Below are 17,234 nucleotides of genomic sequence, written 5' to 3'. Positions count from 1 at the left end.
AAAATCCTACCTGGTCTTTGCCATGGAATATAGAAACAACCAATCAAATGGAAATAATTTTATAATTTTAGGCAGTAGGAGTTAGAACTGTAACTCAGAGGTAGAGTGTGTTTAGCCTGCACAAGACCCTGGATTTAATACCTAGCACAAAAAAATGTAAAAAATAAAAACAAAAAAGCTAATATTCAGTGATTTTAAACTACACTAATGATATAGCTCTCAAGAAAAAAATCCCTCTACTCCTATTTAGAGCCTCTGAATTAACTTATACATTCATTACAAACATTTGTTGTGAGATGACCAGGTAAAAAATATTATGTTTTATACTAAGTATGAAGCTATGGCTAATAATTGTATGTTTCAATAAGTCAAATAAAGTTTTAATCTTGATTTTTTTTTTACTGTAGAATGTCTAGTAGTGGAGTTATTATGACAATCGTTAAAATGTATTGTCTTACACCAAGAGTGGTGGCGCACACTTATAATCCCCGCACTTGGAAGGTGGAGACAGTATCGTGCAGGTTCAAAGCCAGCCTTGCTGGCTTAAGAGACCTTGTTTCCAAATAAAATATAAAAAGTAAGTCTGGGAGTGTAGCCCAGAGGTAGAAGGGTTCCATCCCCAATACTACCAAAAAAAAAAAAATGTATTGTCTTACTATGTTTACAAGACTGTAGGACTTTGCTTTTATGCTAAAAACTCTATCCCTCATTAAAATATTATGTTTTTATAATAATTTTTAGAAAAAAATTTATTGATGCTAAAGAGAAAATCTGCCTGGTGAGTAAGATATAAGATTCTGAGACTGGCAATGGAATATAATATTGTAATTTCTCTCAATAAACAAGTAACTGGCATTTAATTCTTTCTATCCGTATATAAAAGTTCTCCATCTTACATAGCTGTGTTAAGTGTTTCTATTGTTAGACTCAGAAATTTTAAGTGCATCTTCAGTTTCTTTTCAAGTTATCAGAGGCTCAGACACACTACATGACTTGAAGGTGGTATGTGATGTTACAGAATCTCTGACTTGACCCAGTTATCTAGCCTACTGCATGAACAATTTTAGTAAAAATGTAAAGCCTTGCATGCTACTCATCTGTTTCAGTCAAACAGTAAATTATTAAATAGAGAAAGGTGTATATTTTCTTTACATTTTAAATAACTTACTTATAATGATTAACTCAAACACCACATACATAACAAAACTGAAGCACAGAAATACATTGAATGGTAAGGCTGAAATAAATGTGGCACAGTCTTCCATAAGTTGCTATTTCAAGTGTTTATTTTAACCAAAACATATTTTTAAAAATCATTTGTATTAAGAATGAGAAAATTGAGCCGGGCATGGTGGCGCACGCTTGTAATCCCAGCATTTGGGAGGCTGAGACAGGAGGATCTCAGTTTGCGAACAGCCTCAGCTACTTAGTGAGGCCCTTCGCAACTCAGTGAGACCTGATTTCAAAATAAAGAATAAAAAATAGAGCAGGGGGTATAGCTCAGAGGTAGAATGCCCCTGGGTTCCATCCCCAGACCCGCAAAAAAAAAAAGAGAAAATTATATATAATATAAAACTTCAAAATAAAATTGTCCTAATAAATTATTTTTTCATGTAATGACATTTGGCATAAGACTTTACTGGAGCAAAAAGGGATTTCATTACAAATGAAATTCAAAACTGCAAAAAAGTTAAATCTCATTGAATGACCAATTAACTACCAGGGGGTAAGAGAACACATGAATGAAAACACTGGCTTGTACTCATAATGACTGAATAAATTTGGAATAAATTTTAAAAGAATAAGCAGGATGGCTGTGGTGCCACATGCCTTTAATCCCAGTACTTGGAAGCTGAGAAAAGTAGATAAAAGTTTAACAACTTAGTGAGAGTCTCAGCAACCTAGCAAGACCATGTTTCAAAAACAACAAAAAAAAAAGAAAGAAAGAAAAGAAAAGAAAGTAAATAACATAAACTGTAGAACTTAACTTCGAACCAAAAATGTTTTAAGTCAAAACTTTAAATATTATCTGTTAGAAGTCAGAAAAATAATTTGTAATGGCCACAGGGAAGAAAGAGTATAAAATTACCAGGTAATACAAACTATATTCATTTCTTCATGTTTTGATTTTTCTTAGCTGTAGCATTTTATTTGAAGCACTTAATTAATGTATTACCCAAGAAACAGAATCCATAATTCAGATTCTGTGCAGGGAAAATATATATGCTTTTTCAGCTATGGTTTGATTATTTTCCTTAATCCATGGTAAGTAGGAAGTATCATAAGTAAAAAATGCATTTAATAAGTCTAGCCTCCCCGACACCATAGTTTAGCAACACAGTGCACTAAAAAGTATTGGTTGTTCATCCTGGAGATTGTGTATCTGGCTGGAATCTGCAGTTTTCCACCACTACTCAGTAGCGTGAGAGCAGATCATACTGAATATCTCTAGCCCAGAGAAGGGCCTTGAAGATGGCTATACATAACCCATCAAACATCATATCATGCAACACTGTAGACTGTAGAGCCTCAGCTGTTCACACTTGGGTTCTCATGACTGGCTGGAGACTGTGATTCTCTGCTGCTGCCCAGCCTCACAAAGGTGCATTGAAACACATACAGCTAGCCTAGGGTAGACATCAAAGCTGAAAGTGCACTTGGTGCTAAAAGTGTATCACTTCTGTAGTATCTTAAAAATTTTACAAGTTAACCAAGCAAGTCAGGGATCATATGTATCTGATGTAGTTGTTAATTCAGGATATATTTTAAAAGTCTTATTTCTAAGCCACAAATAACAAATTAACAATAGGCTAAGGATTTAAGTAGACACTTCTCCAAGGAAGATAAACAAATCTAACATGCACATAAGAGATGGTCAACATCTTTGGTCATTAGAGGTATGTAATCAAACTCACAATGAGATACCACTTCATAGCCACTGCTGTAGCTATAATAATTTGGAAACAATTGCTGGTGAGGGTGTAAAGAAATTGTAATCTTCATATACTGCTAGGCTATATGGAAAATTGTGTGGCCACTATGGTATATAGACTGGTGGTTCCTAAAAATGATTATGTATAAATTCTCATCTGACCCAGACATTCCACAACTAAGTTATAAAATTATAAAGTTATAAGGTATCCTGTCTGTAGTATTCTGTCACAGCTGAACAAAACATATTAAGGAAATTGTTGTACCAATTCATACTTTCTGCAGCATCAAAGAAAGATTTAGTTATTTGGCTTTTTCCCTATACTTAACACATAATATTTTCAATTTTATCCATAATAATAGGCGTGCAGTATGATTTCTTGTAATCTCGGTATTTCCCTAATAGCAGTAAAATTATCTTCTCATTTATTTACTATTTTTGTTTCTTTTGCTTTTGTTTTTTTATTTATTTCACATGTTTATACTTCATATATTCCAAATATTAGCCCTTTATCATTTATGTGTTGCAAATACCTCCTCATACCCAATGGTTTTTATCTTTAACTTAGATGAAGCAAAGCTTTTACTTAAAAAAATGCTATCCATATTGCTTTCTTTATAGCTAATGTTTATTTCATTCTTGTTAATGTTTTAACCTTTTTCTATTTAGATACAAATTCCAATTGGAATTAAGTTTTCTGCAGGATAAAGTAGGAATCAAGTTTCCTTTTATCCTTTATGTATATCCAGATCCACTGATAAAAAATATCATATTTCATTAACTAAAAGTCATAAAACAAGTGTTCAATTTAGCTGTTATTATTTTAAAATTATGCTTCATCAGTCTCTCTTTCCATCACTAAAACAAGAATACCTCTAGAAAAATTATGATAGCTTTGAGGGGTTTTCTTTTCCCATGGTACTGGGAATTGAACCCAGGGGCATTATACCTCTGAGCATACTATATTTTTTTATTTTGGAATGAGGCCTCACTAAATTGCTGAAGCTGGCCTTAAGTCTGCAACCCTCCTGTCTCAGTCTCCCAATAACTAGGTTTGCAGGAATGTACCAGCACACCTGGCTCCAGTTTCCATTTTTCTAATTAATACTGGTATCCAGGTAAATAGAGTCCTTCCCCTACACTTCAAGATAAGTCACACATATGTGGTCATTTTCATCTTCATATATGCAAATGTTTAGAGTGTGTGTGTGTGTGTGTGTGTGTGTGTGTGTGTGTGTGTGTGTGTGCACGCGCGTAGTACTGGGAATGGAACTCGGGTGCATTCTACCTCTGAGCTACACCTCCAACTCTATTTTATTTTATTATTTTTTTTATTTTGAAACAAGTTTTCACTAAATTGCAGAGAGCTTCACTAAATTGCTGAGGCTGGCCACCAACCTGTTTCAGCCTCCCAAGTACTGGGATTACAATTATGAGCCACCACACCTGGCTAGTCTGCACCTTTTATCAGTTAATTAGCAATGCACACAAAATCTCTTGTTATGATTGTATGTTTACCTATTTCTCTTTTTAATTTTATCATGGTTAATATAATTTTTAAAGCTGTATTATTTGGTTTGTAAAATTTCAGAATTATTTTACCTTTGTAGTAAATTTTAATATTTTCATTTATAACATCTATCTTTATATGTTTTATGCATGTTACATTCTACTTTATAATGTTAATATATCTAAAATATTTTTTGTTACTGAAATATAATATCTCTATCATTTTTATTCTGTTTACATTCTAATATTTATTTCAATTTTTTAATTATTAGAATAAACCTGCAAATACATTCTGACACACGGTGTATCTTACTGTGGTATTTTATCCATTTTTACTTAAAAATTTATGGTCTTCGAAACTAGAACACTTATATATAGGTGACAGAAATATATAATGGTATGGCCTCTGTGAAAAACAGTTCAGTAATTCCTCAAAAAGCTAAGCATATGATTATCATATAATCCAGCAATTCTATGTCTATGTATAGACCCCAAAGAACTGAAAAAAATGTGTTTTAGTCTGTTATTGCTGCTATTACAAAATGCTACTGACTGGGTAATTTATAACTAATATAAATTTATTTCCCTTAGTTCTGAAAGCTGAGAAGTAGAAGATGACAAGAGATTCAGTATCTGATTAGAGTTTCTCTGTTTCTAAAATGACACCATCTTGTTTGTATGGTAGAAGTTACGAACATTATGTTTATTCTAAAATGGCAGATTAGTGAAAGTAGAAAAGGAAATGAATGTCATGCGAAGCTTCCACTGTAAGTGCCTTAATCTTATTCACAAGGGAGAACCTCTTATAGCCAAATTATTTCCTATAAATTACTTCCTATTACCTCTTAATACTGTTGCATTGAGGATTGAGTTTTTTGTTTTGTTTTGTTTGGTTTGGTTTGGTTTGGTGGTACTGCGGTTCCTGGAAACCCTTCTACCTCCGGGCTACACTCCCAGACCTATTTTTATACTTTTTTATTTGAAAACAGGGTCTCTTAAGCCAACGCAGCTGGCTTTGAACCTGCGTGATCCTTCTGTCTCCACCTCCCAAGCTCAGGGATTACAAGTGTGCGCCACCACGCCCGGCGAGGATTGAGTTTTAACATGAATTTTGGAGGGACATAAACATTCCAGTCACACAACACAGGAACTCAAGTAGATCCTCCTACACCAATGTTCATTGTGGCATTAGTCACAATATTCCAGTAGCTAATGTCCATTGACAATAAATGGATAACCAAAATTGGCATATACAATGAAATGTTTTTATCCATAAAAAAAGTTTCTGATATATGTGACGACATGGATAAACCTTGAAAACATTATGTTAAGTGAAATTACACAGATTTTAAAAAAGACAAATATATGATTATGTATTTATATAAATTTTTATAATAGGTATTGAGAGTAGATGGAAGATTATAGAATCTGAAAAACATAAATGATGAGGAGTTATTAATTCAGAGTTTTTGTTTGGGGTAATGGAAGAGTTTTGGAAATAGCTTAAAATTTTCATTATTTTAATTTTAAAACCCATCTTTTGAACTTTTCACTCTGGTCATTTATTGTTTTTCTGCTTTCATTAAATTGATTTTCCAGTTTCTGAACATTTGCTGAGCTTTCTCAAACACAATTGCTTTAAATTATTTTTCAGAATTTTATATGCTTTCACTTCTTTGAGTTCAGCTATCTGGAGATTGCTGTTTTCTTTTAATGATGCTATGTCTCTTTAGCTTTTCATGTTTCTTGTTGCCTTGGGACATTGAAGAAGTAGGGGTTGATTCCTATCTTTGCAGACTGGCCTTGTCTGAGAAAACTATTCAGCAGTTATCCCATCCAGAGATTATGTAGGCTATCTGGCATCATTCAAAGGTAGGCTTCTTAAAAAACATCCTTGAGAAAGTTGGCCTTCTGCCTGGGTCAACAAGCGGGTGATCCTGGCATCTGGTTCCACAGGATTGGGTCTGAACCTTGATCCACTGGATTGGTCCAGTTGACTGGGGCTGCAGAAATGTGCTAGGGTAGTAGGTCTCCAGAAGCAAGCCTGGATTCTGTAATTTAAGAGTAAGCTTGGATCCTATGTCTAGAGTGATTGATCTGCTAAGGATGATGAGTTGAGATCAGACACTGGTATGGTCCTGAAGCCTACTGATCCCTTTGATAGACCTGGGTCTGGGCCCACAGGGGCAGGCCTAGAGCCCATATCTCTGCAGTTGGTGTTGAAGACTTAGTTCATAATGTCACTTTTCTACAGGAATGTATAGGTATGGGCCTTGATGCATAGGAGCTAATATGGAGCCCAGAAGAGTAGACACTGGCCTGGTCCTTGGAGGCACTGGGTATGACCTAGGATCTAAGGTAGTAAAAAATTGTCCAAAGGTGGCTGCGAGTCGGTCTTCCTGCAGAGAGTATGCAGGGGGCAGATTCTCTGGACAAGCCCTGAGACCTCCATGGGTGTCTGGGGCTTCAGGGAATACGCGGGACTCCTGATGCCACGACGTGGTGTTGGTGGCTTTTGAAGATGTGGCTGTGATTTTCACCCTGGAGGAGTAGGCTTTGCTGAATCCCTCCCAAAAGGAGCTTTACAGACATGTGATGCAGGAAACCTTGAGGAACCTGGCCTGCGTATGTCAAGATCAGGAGGAGCAGAACATTACAGATGATTACCAAACTTTCAGGATATATCTAAGGTAATTTTTTACTCCTAGAAGAAAGCAATGAGCTAAGTATGGTGGTGAATACTTGCAATTCCAGCACTTGGGAGGCTGAGACAGAGGGTCATAAGTTAAAACAAAGTAAAAAATAAATAAAATAAAAAGGGCTAGAGATTTAGCTTGTAAGAGAGAGAAAGAAATGTCCTAAGAATACTAGCATATCAGGGAAATTAACAAAGAAGCAACTGATTCAGATAACCCCCAACTTAAATTGATTGAATCTTAAACTTTATTCCAAAAATGCATATACATTGAACTCCTACAGTTGGAAATTTTAACATTAGAAATGTTTCAACAGGGAGGGGCCAAGGTGGGGGTGGCACCTGCATCTAGGATAGCTGGCAGCAGCCAAATAGGACATGTATTCCTCTTGAAACAGAGGAATCAGATTTTGGGTTAATATCTGATTGGGACAACATATAAATACATTTATAGCCATGAATTCCTACCTAAAATATAAGAGAGAAGAGACAGAACTAGAGATGGTGGTGGCAGCGGCAGCAGCCAGTATTCAACCCACCTTGAACTGTTGGAGAAATCTCCCCCCAAAAAAACTGCTCCTGCCCCACATGCTAGGAATTCTGGACAATATACCATGAAAGAAAAATGCTTGGGAGGAAGACCAAGATGGCGGCGACAGCAGCGGCCAGTATCAGGGAAAAGCAGGTAGATTCATTCTAATCCACCCCGAATTTTTGAGACAATCTCCCTGAAAGTAGACTGAACCTGCCCCACATGCTCAGGAACTCTGGACAACATACTATGTAAGAAAAAGTTTTGTGGAGACAAACCAAAATAGCAGTAGCGGTGGCGGCCAATATTCAAGAGAGGCAGACAGATCCAATCCAATCTACCTTGAATTTTTGAAGAAATCTCACCCAAAGTAGACTGCTCCTACTGCACATGTGCAGGAATTCTGGACAACATAGTATGTAAGAAAAATATCTGGGGCAAGTCTGAGGGAGCCCACCCATATTTCTGGGCTTGCTGCAACCGATGTCCCGGGTGGGGCCAGGGTTTGCTTGGAGCAGCAGATTCACTCTCCATGGTGAGGCTGTGAGCCCCCACTTTCAGTGGGGAGATAAAATACATTGATGATAGGAATTGGGCTCCCAGCTTCTGCAAATGACATGTGCTGTTTTCTCCTACTTAAAGAAAAAAAAAAAAAAAAAATATATATATATATATATATATATATATATATATATATATATACACACATACATATATTTGGAGGGGAAAATGAGAACCTCTGTAAATGTCCTGCCCACAGTGACAGGGACTGGAGCCCAACGCGTGGTGAGGCCGGGTCTGGAGCCAGCGAGGCCAGGCCTGGAGCCTGTTGTGCGGCAAGCCTGGAACATGAGATTTTCTACAACAGCAGAAATTGTAAAGAATTAAACCAATTCCACATTTAAAATAGAAGAAATATATATGTCTCATAGCATGATTTCCTTAAAATAGTTATGAGTTTGTCTCTACTTTTAATATTTACATAACTATATTTTGGGGAGGGAGAGAATAACAAAAAATTTAAATCAAATTTGGTGACTAAAAGAAGAGTAGGGTAATATGAATTTTGTTTAAAATATAGACATGGTATAGAGGAATTAATGATATTTTGTAACTCAAAAGGGCATTCTAAAGGCAGATCTTTCTAGTATATTAAACAATTTTAGTTTGATCAACTGAGTAGATGGCAGATGTTAATTTAAATATCTGCTTGGGGCATTATAAAAATAGAATTTAGCTGGGCTTGGTGGCGCACGCTTGTAATCCCCGCGCTGGGGAGGCAGAGACAGGAGGATCTCGCAGATTCAAAGCCAGCCGCGCATGCTGGCTTAGGAGACCCTGTTTCCAAAAAATGTAAAAATAGGTCTGGGAGTGTAGCCCGGAGGTAGAAGGGCTTCCAGGAACCCCAGTACCACCAAAAAAAAAAAAATAGAATTTATGATGTTATTAATATGCTTAATAAATATAAACGCACATAATTTTATTAAATAATTTTAAATTTTCAACAATGTATGTTTACCATAGATCAATAAGGACCATAGAAACCAGCTTTGGGATTTTATATATAAAAATTTTAACAAAAAATTGGTTACCCAGGTGCTAGGTAATGAAAGAGTCATAACTTGATGCTGAAGAAACTCAGAGATCAGTTGCTATAAGAAGGAATAACCATCTCTATAACTGAGGAAACCAAAGGAAAGACATGCTCTGTGGAAATTACATATAGATTCCTGAGATGAACTTCAAAAATCTTGTATTTTACCATGTGTTACTCTTTTTAGATGCCAACATGCTCTCTTTTATATTTGATCTTAATTATAAGAGTAAATTGCAACAATTATTTCAGTATAGCAGCTATACAATTTCTTGATCTGTTTGATAAAATGCAACAATTTTTCATAAAAATGAAGACATTTACATCTCTTAAGAAACTGAAGATATAAACTCCCAACAGTCACTACTATATGAGGTTAATTCTTATTTTTGTGATGTTAGTAACTGTTTAGTTTAATCACAATTCAACCTTTATATGATATATGTAATGTAGAAAAAGTGAATTTCATAGTTTGCCACCAAACAAGGAAGAAAGAGGAATAAAGTAAGGCTTAACTCTCTCTCTCTCTCTCTCTCTCTCTCTCTCTCTCTTCTCTCTCTCTCTCTCTCTCTCTCTCTCTCTCTCTCTCTCTCTCTCTCTCTCTCTCCATATATATATATATATATATATATATATATATATATATATATATATAAAATAAATTGCTACCAAATTTATCATTTTTGAAACTGATTATGAGACCATACCTGATCTTTAAATATATCTGCTTTTACCATCAACTCTATGATTTCTTTGTTTTAGCCAGGTTCTGAGCTAGTTAGCATTTTTTTTTAACCTACTAGAGAATCTACATCCTTTGGGGATAGCTATTAAATGGTTTTATTGCATGATGAAAATATAAAAGCTTCCCTAGAGAAACCCCTAAGTTCTAGACAGATTTTTTTTTTCTATCCCTATCAGGTAGCAGCAATTAAATTTAGCCTCAGTAATTAGCATTTCTCTTCTTGGCCTGATGGTTTGATGGAACTCTCAACGAACAATTTTCAATTTTAACTTCAAATTGAGCAGGACCACTGTTTGTGGAGCTGGATTTTTTATGTTTATTTGTTTAAAATATCTATTATTAAAATTTTAGAAAATAAAAGTAGTATGCATAATCAAAGACTCTATTATGTTTTTGAAGCATAAAATATCTTAAAGAATGTGGGGCAAGAAATTATTAGTCATCAAATCAAAAAGCTAAAAAATTTACAAATTAATCAAGCTGACCTCTGTGTGTGTGTGTGTGTGTATGTGTGTGCGCGTGTGTGTGTGCGCGCATGTGCACGCATGTGTGTGTGTGTGGTGTGTGTGTGATACTGAGAATTGAACGCCACAATGTTCTAGCATTGTAGTACATCCCTACCCTTCTTATTTTTTAATTTCAAAATAGTCTTATTAAATCACCATACACTTGCCTCAAACCTGTATTAGTTTTCTAAGTACTGGGATTACTGGTATTTACCAAGGCATCCAGATTCAAATCAAATCCAGATTCAAATCAATTTTTGGGGGGGGTTACTGAGAATTTAACCCAGGGACTTTGGTATGCTTTTGCATGAATTTTGTTTGGATAATCTTTAGTTATAGGGTTATATTACAATGTGAGGATTATAGGGTTTTTATTACGCTACACCAGCATGTATGTGCTTGCATGATACATTATAGTGATTTAGTGTAGAAACAGTTTTCAGATTTCAATGGAGTGCAAAAGAAAAGCTAATGCTTATGAACATAGGATAAATAGGAAAGAGGGTGTGTTTCTCCAAGATGTTAATGAAATTAGAATCCATAGTTTTTAGTTCAGTGATGTGAGAAATAGAAAATCTGTGCTGTTTGACCTTATAGCTTTTCTTTACACAGAGAGAGCCACATACAAAAGGCATATTTGATATAGAAAAGCACATGCTGGTTGGAATTCAGGGATTTGCTTGCATTCTTGTTTGCTTTTTAAAAATTGTGTTTTGAGCATAAACACTAACAAGCAGAAAACTTTATGTGGGAAGCTAAGAGACAATGGGACATTAAAAATAAAGAAACAAACACAATAATGACACTTCCTAAAATAATAGCACTTAACGATATGAAATGTGAGTTTATTTTTTCATAAAGTTTTTCCTGACACTCAAACCCCTGGTAGCTCCCTCTTATAATTTTCCCCAAGCTTATGGGTAGAAGTCTGAGGCTGACGACATAATAAACTAAAAATATTTTGTAACTCAGAACCTAAGAAAGCCTAGAGATATAGGTTCTACCAGTTAAGCCCCTTTGTGTCCATTGTGGCAGAGAAACAGATGGAAATGATTAGTATTCATTCATAACATGTAAAATTTTAGTTATCAATACATCCTATATGCTTTTACATGTTCTTAAAACTTTCAAAATAAAAAGCCAAAGAAAAGTAAATAACCTGAAAATACGAGTCAAATATTAGACCACAGGAATAGAAAGAGCTGATGCTTGAGTAAAGGAGTCAATGAGAAAGGGCTATGGGCATATACAGTGTGCTGAGGAAGGAGTGTCTCTGCCACTCAGCACACTTAGCCCTGTCCATGAGGCATACCTAAATATATTGGTTCAATAACAGCAAACATCACAATGCAATTTGACTACTTTAGACCTAGTGCCATAAACATTTATATTCATAAAATAGCTTATATACACACCCAAAAGTAAAAGACTTTATTACAGATTATAAAAAAGATTCATTTTGAAAATTACTCTTTCTAAAAATATTAACCATGAAAATATTCAATATAGAATAAGTAGTCCTGGATCTTTTCTTAGTATAAAATCCTCCTTATTAGTCGTTGTGATCATGCTATTATGCCAAATAAGTTTGGATTCATAAGTCATTGTTCTTGAAAGATCCTAGTTAGTTTCTCCAACGTATTTGATAAAGGGATTGTTGCTAGCAGGTTATTGGCTTTACTCTTTAATGTGCAGAGGATATTGGTCTGTCTAGGCCTAGTTGTAACTAACCTAACTTCAGATCATGAAATGTACATTAAATAGTGTTACTACTTTAAGTTCTACTCACATTCTTAAATTTTTAATTTTAGAATTTTCAAGCACATAAAAGTAAAGAGTGTAATAAAATTAATCTGATTTATTCATTACACAATTTTGAGATAAAATTTCATCATATTATTTTATGGAACATACTACCAACATGGTTTATCATATTGAGGCTGACCTTGGCAAACTGGTGGAGGTATGATCTGTCAGATTTCTTCAAAATAAAGCTACTCTTCAACTTAAAAATATAATAACCATTATATTTTAATATAATAGCTATACAATATAACTATTTTAACTATAACATAACTATAATAGTTAAAATATAATAATTATAAAAGGGAAAATTTATTAACTGGAATTCATCAGTATAAAAACTTTTTCTCTGAGAAATATTGGGGATTGAAAAGATAATCTGAAATCAGGGAAAAATATTTACATTGCACAATCCAACCAAAGAATAGTAGCAGGAATAACTAAAAAACTTTGAAAACTCAAAAGTAAAAGCATGTGGAGCATGTGATTGAGTTAGAAATAAAAGTCATCAAGAGACATTTTACCAGAAAGAATATTCAGATAGCATGTGAAAAGTTACTAAATACTATTAACTATTACAATAGAAATTTAAACCACAATAAGATTTCACTATATGTTAGTAAATAACTAAAATACAAAGTATAGACACCACCAAGTGCTTGAAGAAATATGAATAACTTGGATCATTCATACATTTCTGGTAAGAATATAAAACATTACAGAAACTCCAAAAAGTATTTTTCAGTTTCTTTTAAAAACTAAATAAGCAACAACTACAAAACAAAGTAAAATCACTGTTGAGCATTTTTCACAGAGATATTAAACCTACACTTATTAAAAGTGGTACATATATATTTAATACTTATAGTCATAATATACCTAAAATACAAAGCAATGTCTTTTGACAGGTATCTTGTTAAACTAGCTGTGGTCCATCCATAACAAGTAATATTAAAAAAGAGCAAACAAGCTATTGATATGGACGAGCTCCAAAATACTAGGCTGTGTAGAAAATAACACTCTCAAAAGATTACAGCCAGGTATGGTTGCACATGCTTGTAATCCCAGCATTCAGTAGGCTGAGACTGGAGGATTGTGGTTCATGGATAGCCGCAGCTATTTAGTGAGGCCCTCTGCAACTTTGTGAGACCCTGTTTCAAAATAAAGAATAAAGATAGGATGCCGGGCATGGTGGCGCATGATTGTAATTCCAGCACTTGGGAGGTGGAGACAGGAGGATTGCGCAGGTTCGAAGCCAGTCGCGCTGGTTTAAGAGACCCTGTTTCCAAATAAAAATATAAAAAGTAGGTCTGGGAGCATAGCCCAGAAGTAGAAGGGCTTCCAGGAACCCCAGTGCAACCAAAATAAATAAAAATAATATGTATATAATATATATATAATATATATATAATTTATATATATATATTATATATATATTTATATATTAATATATATTGCAGGAGGTGTAGCTTGAAGGTCAAATGTACCTGGGTACATGCCCAGACCTGCAAAAAAAAAAAAAAAAATACAAACAAGTCAGGTATGGTGGCACACACTTGTCCTTTTAGTCCCAGCATTCTGGAGGTCAAAGTTTGTGGTTTGCAGACCCCCTCAGTTACTTAGCCAGGCACTTTGTAACTTAGTGAGACCCTGTTTAAAAAAAATGGTAATAAAAAAAGACTAAAAAAACCCGGGCGTGGTGGCACACCCTTGTTATCCCCACACTTGGGAGGCGGAGACAGGAGGATCACGCAGGTTTGAAGTCAGCCTCGCTGGCTTAAGAGACCCTGTTTCCAAATAAAAATAATATAAAAATAGGTCTGGGAGTGTATCCTTGAGGTAGAAGGGTTTCCAGGAACCCCAGTACCACCAAAAACAAAACAAAAAAATGTCTAAAAAAAAAAATAGGACTGTAGGACTGGGGATGTAGCTCGAAGGGAGAATGCCCAAAAGTTTCCATCTCCAGTACTGCAAAAGATTACAAACAGCATGATTTTATTTATGCATTTTTAAATGACAAAATTATAGAACTAGAAACCAGATTATTGGTTGTAGAGGAATAAGGAGGGGTTGAAAACAAAATTTTAATTGGATTTTATTTATATTTAGTTTAGGCAGGTTGTATTTATCTAGAAAGATGTCAATTTCTTCCAGATTTTCTATTTTGTTAGAGTATAGTTTTTCAAAGTAATTTATGATAATCCTCTGGATTTCTATACTGTCAGTATTAACATCTCCTTTTTCTTCTCTTATCTTCATAATTTGGATTGATTCTCTCTTTTTGTGGTTAGGTTGGCTAGTGGTTTATCTATCTTGTGAATTTTTTCAAAAAAATCTACTTTCGGTTTTATTGATTTTTTGTATTTTTTTATTTTCTACTTCATTGATTTCTGCTCTGATTTTAATAATTTCCTGTTTTTTATTGGCTTTAGGGTTATATTGTTCCTGTTTTTCAAGGGCTTTGAAGTGTGTCATTAGGTTATTTATTTGGTGATTTTTCTGTTCTTTTTTTTTTTAATTTGTATAATTAAAGTTTATTTGAGCACAAAATACTTTCTCTGTCTATAAAATTGCTATTAGCAGAGCAACAACATGTCCTGTCCAAGGGGGACAGATCTCACCAGACTACTAAAGCCAGGTTCACAGGTCCCCTCCTTTTTCTTACTCTGATATATACACGTGCATAGAAACTAGAGTCCTTCATCAAAGTATGATGGTTTCTTCAGAGAGAGAAAAAGGGGACCCAGGATGGTTTTGAGTGGGCCAAGCCACTAGGCCATACCTTGAAGTGTCCATGGATAGCTCTACTGCAGGCATCTGCTGAAAGAATGGGGCATTTGACTCACAGGAAGCACTGGCCTATGTTACCAAGAGAGTTGCCCACTGAAGCAACTCTCCATAATATTTTCATGGTAAGGGTTAATGTGTGTCCAGCTTGTACTTTTTTGAGCAGGGAACTGTCCGTGACCAGGGCTCACACCATGCTCTCCAAGTTCTCTTTGGATAGGTCCTCAGCTGCTGCCTTAGCCTGCGTCTTAGAGAGTGTGTAGGAGTCCTGGTAATCTTGAAGCACTTTGACCACCTCCAGGTGGTTGAACTGCACAGCATCATCCAGGGGAATGTTGCCCCACCTGTCCTTGGCAAAAGGATTCACTTTGCAAGCCTCGATCAGAAATTTAACAACTTCCATGTGTCCTTCAGCCGCAGCAACGTGCAGAGCAGTGCGGGAGTCATAGTCTTTCTGTTCCATATCCATGGCTGACAAGGCAAACCTTCGAAGAGCTGAGACATCTCCACTATAAGCAGCAAATAACAGGTTCACTACAGTCTTGTTCCGGACTTCTCCCCCTTCATGCCGTGGGTCTAATTTCCGGGCACAGTGCCGCAGGTTGTCATAGTTGTGGAAATTAAAGAGAGATACCAACTTCTGGCAGAAGTTGATGCCCCTTTGGCTGTTCCCCAGCTTGTCCAGTGGAGGTGACAGACACATCATTCCCATAACATTGGGTACCACCAGAAGGATGGCTCCGGATACAGCTGACTTGGCTGGCAAGCCCACATGGAAGGCAAACTGGCCAGAGAAGTCATACATGCCACAGGAATGCATGAGGCTAAGGGTGTTGCGCACAGCCTCTGCGCTCAGCACGCTCTCACCTGTGATGGGGCAGATCCCTCCGTTGGCCAGGGTGGCTGCCATGACACTGCCTGATTCACAGGTGACCTCCACGGAGCACAGCTGGAAGTAGAGATCGAGGGTAGCCATCATGTCCACCCCCTTAGGAAAGCACTTCTTTTCCTTGAGATAATAGCCAATGGCATAATTCCGATCCCCTGTTTCCTTCTCTGACTGGAATCTGAAGCAAACACCCAATTTAGTGGTGGCATTGCTGAAACCCATGTATTCATTCCCAGCCATTTTGTTAAGATACTGCAACACAAAATCGAACTTCTCTGCTTTATTACAGTCCATCTTGATCAGGGAGCTGACAACGATGGCACCGGCATTGACCATGGGGTTATGGGGAATTCCTTCCTCATTGAGGGAGAGCTTGTTGTAGCGCACGCCACTAGGCTCCTTGCCCACAAATTTGTGCACATAGTCAGTACCCAAGGTGCTTACGGAGATGGCATAGGTGAGGGGCTTCACACAGGACTGCAGGCAGAAGGGGATCTTTGTGTGGCCCACAGAATGCCTCTGCCCATCCACGGTGCACAGGGAGACGCCCCACAGGTCTGGGTTGGACTTGGCCAGCTGAGGGATGTAGGCCGCAACCTTGCCTCCAGTGGGCTCTTTGGCATCCTCAAAGATGCGATCCACATGGCACGTGAACTCCTCAAAGTCAGGAATGACAAACTTCTTTCTGAATGCCTGGGTCAGGAGTACAATGTTGCTGCTCACACACTTTTGGAAGAGTTCTCTATCCAAGAGGCCACCACTGCTGGACTCTTGGACCATGCGGTGCATCTGGCTCATACAATCTCGGAGCCGAGGATCTGATGTCTGCAGTCCTGTGGCTTTCAGTGCGCTAGTGAACTTGTGGATAGGAATTCGTTCCTGGCCCTCAGCAATAGTGTAGAAGAGCAAGTCACCGAGGTGGGACAGCATGCCACTCTCTGATACATCATGATCCGGGCACTGCGGCTGGTGGCTGCGCGGAGGCTCCGCCCGCCACATCGCCTCGCGCACGTGGTGCCGGGCGCCGCCGCTGAGGAGCAGCCCCGGCTCGGCGCCGCCAGGCTCCGCGCCCGATTTTTCTGTTCTTATGTGAGCACTCAGTGCTATGAATTTTCCTCTTAATACTGCCTTCAACATGTCCCAGAGGTTTTAATATGCTGTATCTCTATTTTCATTTCTAGAAATTTCTTGATTTCACCCCTTACTTTTTTTTTATGACCCATTATTTATTCAGCAATGTAG

The 17,234-nt window shown here is 36.7% G+C and overlaps 1 protein-coding gene across 1 annotated transcript; it reads right to left on the bottom strand.

The window, feature by feature from the left end:
• Nucleotides 1-15,290: 15,290 nt before the first annotated feature.
• Nucleotides 15,291-16,636, bottom strand: LOC308264246 (glutaminase liver isoform, mitochondrial-like; the record flags this gene model as incomplete). Its single annotated transcript, XM_080697382.1, has 2 exons — nt 15,291-16,509; nt 16,590-16,636. The coding sequence occupies 2 exons, from the start codon at nt 16,634-16,636 to the stop codon at nt 15,291-15,293; spliced, it is 1,266 nt and encodes a 421-aa protein (XP_080553508.1).
• Nucleotides 16,637-17,234: the final 598 nt, after the last annotated feature.

Source organism: Muscardinus avellanarius, assembly GCF_963383645.1.
Source record: "Muscardinus avellanarius genome assembly, chromosome: 6".
Taxonomy (NCBI): domain Eukaryota; kingdom Metazoa; phylum Chordata; class Mammalia; order Rodentia; family Gliridae; genus Muscardinus; species Muscardinus avellanarius.
This window is presented reverse-complemented; position numbering and strand designations above follow the sequence as displayed.